The 1,049-nt window shown below is 41.8% G+C and overlaps 1 protein-coding gene across 1 annotated transcript in view; it reads right to left on the reverse strand.

Annotated features, from left to right (window-relative positions):
- The window catches only part of LOC107645959 (importin subunit alpha-4), a gene marked incomplete in the record, with an annotated part of 4,798 nt that extends 3,798 nt beyond the window's left edge, over positions 1–1,000 (reverse strand). Inside the window, 1 exon segment of the mRNA XM_016350121.2 lies at positions 471–1,000. Coding sequence (XP_016205607.1) covers positions 471–704 — 234 coding nt within the window.

Raw genomic sequence — 1,049 nt, forward strand, 5'->3', positions numbered from 1 at the left:
ACCCTTTTTTTTTTCTTTTCTCTTTTCTGACAGGACTGCCCTGAAGCCACTTTCATTTGAAGTATAGATCATCTGGTAAATCCCGGGCATCCTCTCAACTATAGGCAGGTTTATTAAGTAGCTTCTGCCCGAAAGTGCTTTGTAATAATGTACTAATAATGCCACAGTTAAAATGCAAGTACATAAAAAAATGCCCTAGTATCGTACATTTTGTGTCTATAAGACAAACACAAATCCGATCCAACTAGTACCACATCCTGATTCCGTTGTGGTCCTACGTCAACAAGTCACTACTCACTGCTCACAAAGATCTACAATTCGAGAAACTAATCCGTGATCACGTCTAAGATAACAAATATGATTCCTTCATTGGTTGTGCAAACAGAATCGAAACAGCGAAATTACGATCTACAATGTTAACATCGTGACAAACGTAAGATTGAAATTGATTGTGAATCATATATACATACCCGGTTGGCGGGGAAGGAAGGAGAAGGGGCATGGTTATTGTTGTTACTGGGCAAATGAGGGTGAAGGAGAAGGCCCTCCCTTCGTTTCTTTAGAAGACTGTCCTCGCGCTTGTTCTTCCTGATCTCGACCAGGTTGTCCTCCCTCCGGCGACGAGCCTCGTCGGCGTCGACGCCGATCTTGTAGGACTTCTTCCTCGTCTCCGAGCGAGAGTTGGCACTCGGTCGCAGAGACATTCTTATTATTATTATTATTACTATAATCTCTCTGGCTCCGTTGAATTTGAATGTTAAAGAATAAATCTTGAAATGGGGGTTATGTGCAGACCAAGTGTTTGAAGAAAGGATTGAGAGTGAGAGAGGGGGGTGTTGTGTTCAACTAACAAGAGCGAAGAGTGCGTGTGTTGTTCCCTCTCCCACGCAACCAATGCTGCTTCAAAATGCAACCAAATCCCTATTGTAACTCACTGCAAAAGTAAAGTTCAATCTAGCCAGATATTTTAAAATAAATTCAGCTCTTCTATTATTTTGTCTTGGCTAGTTGGCTTAAGTACCAATTTGTACGAAAGATTTCGCCCAGAA

This window comes from Arachis ipaensis, chromosome B06 (assembly GCF_000816755.2).
Source record: "Arachis ipaensis cultivar K30076 chromosome B06, Araip1.1, whole genome shotgun sequence".
Classification (NCBI taxonomy): domain Eukaryota; kingdom Viridiplantae; phylum Streptophyta; class Magnoliopsida; order Fabales; family Fabaceae; genus Arachis; species Arachis ipaensis.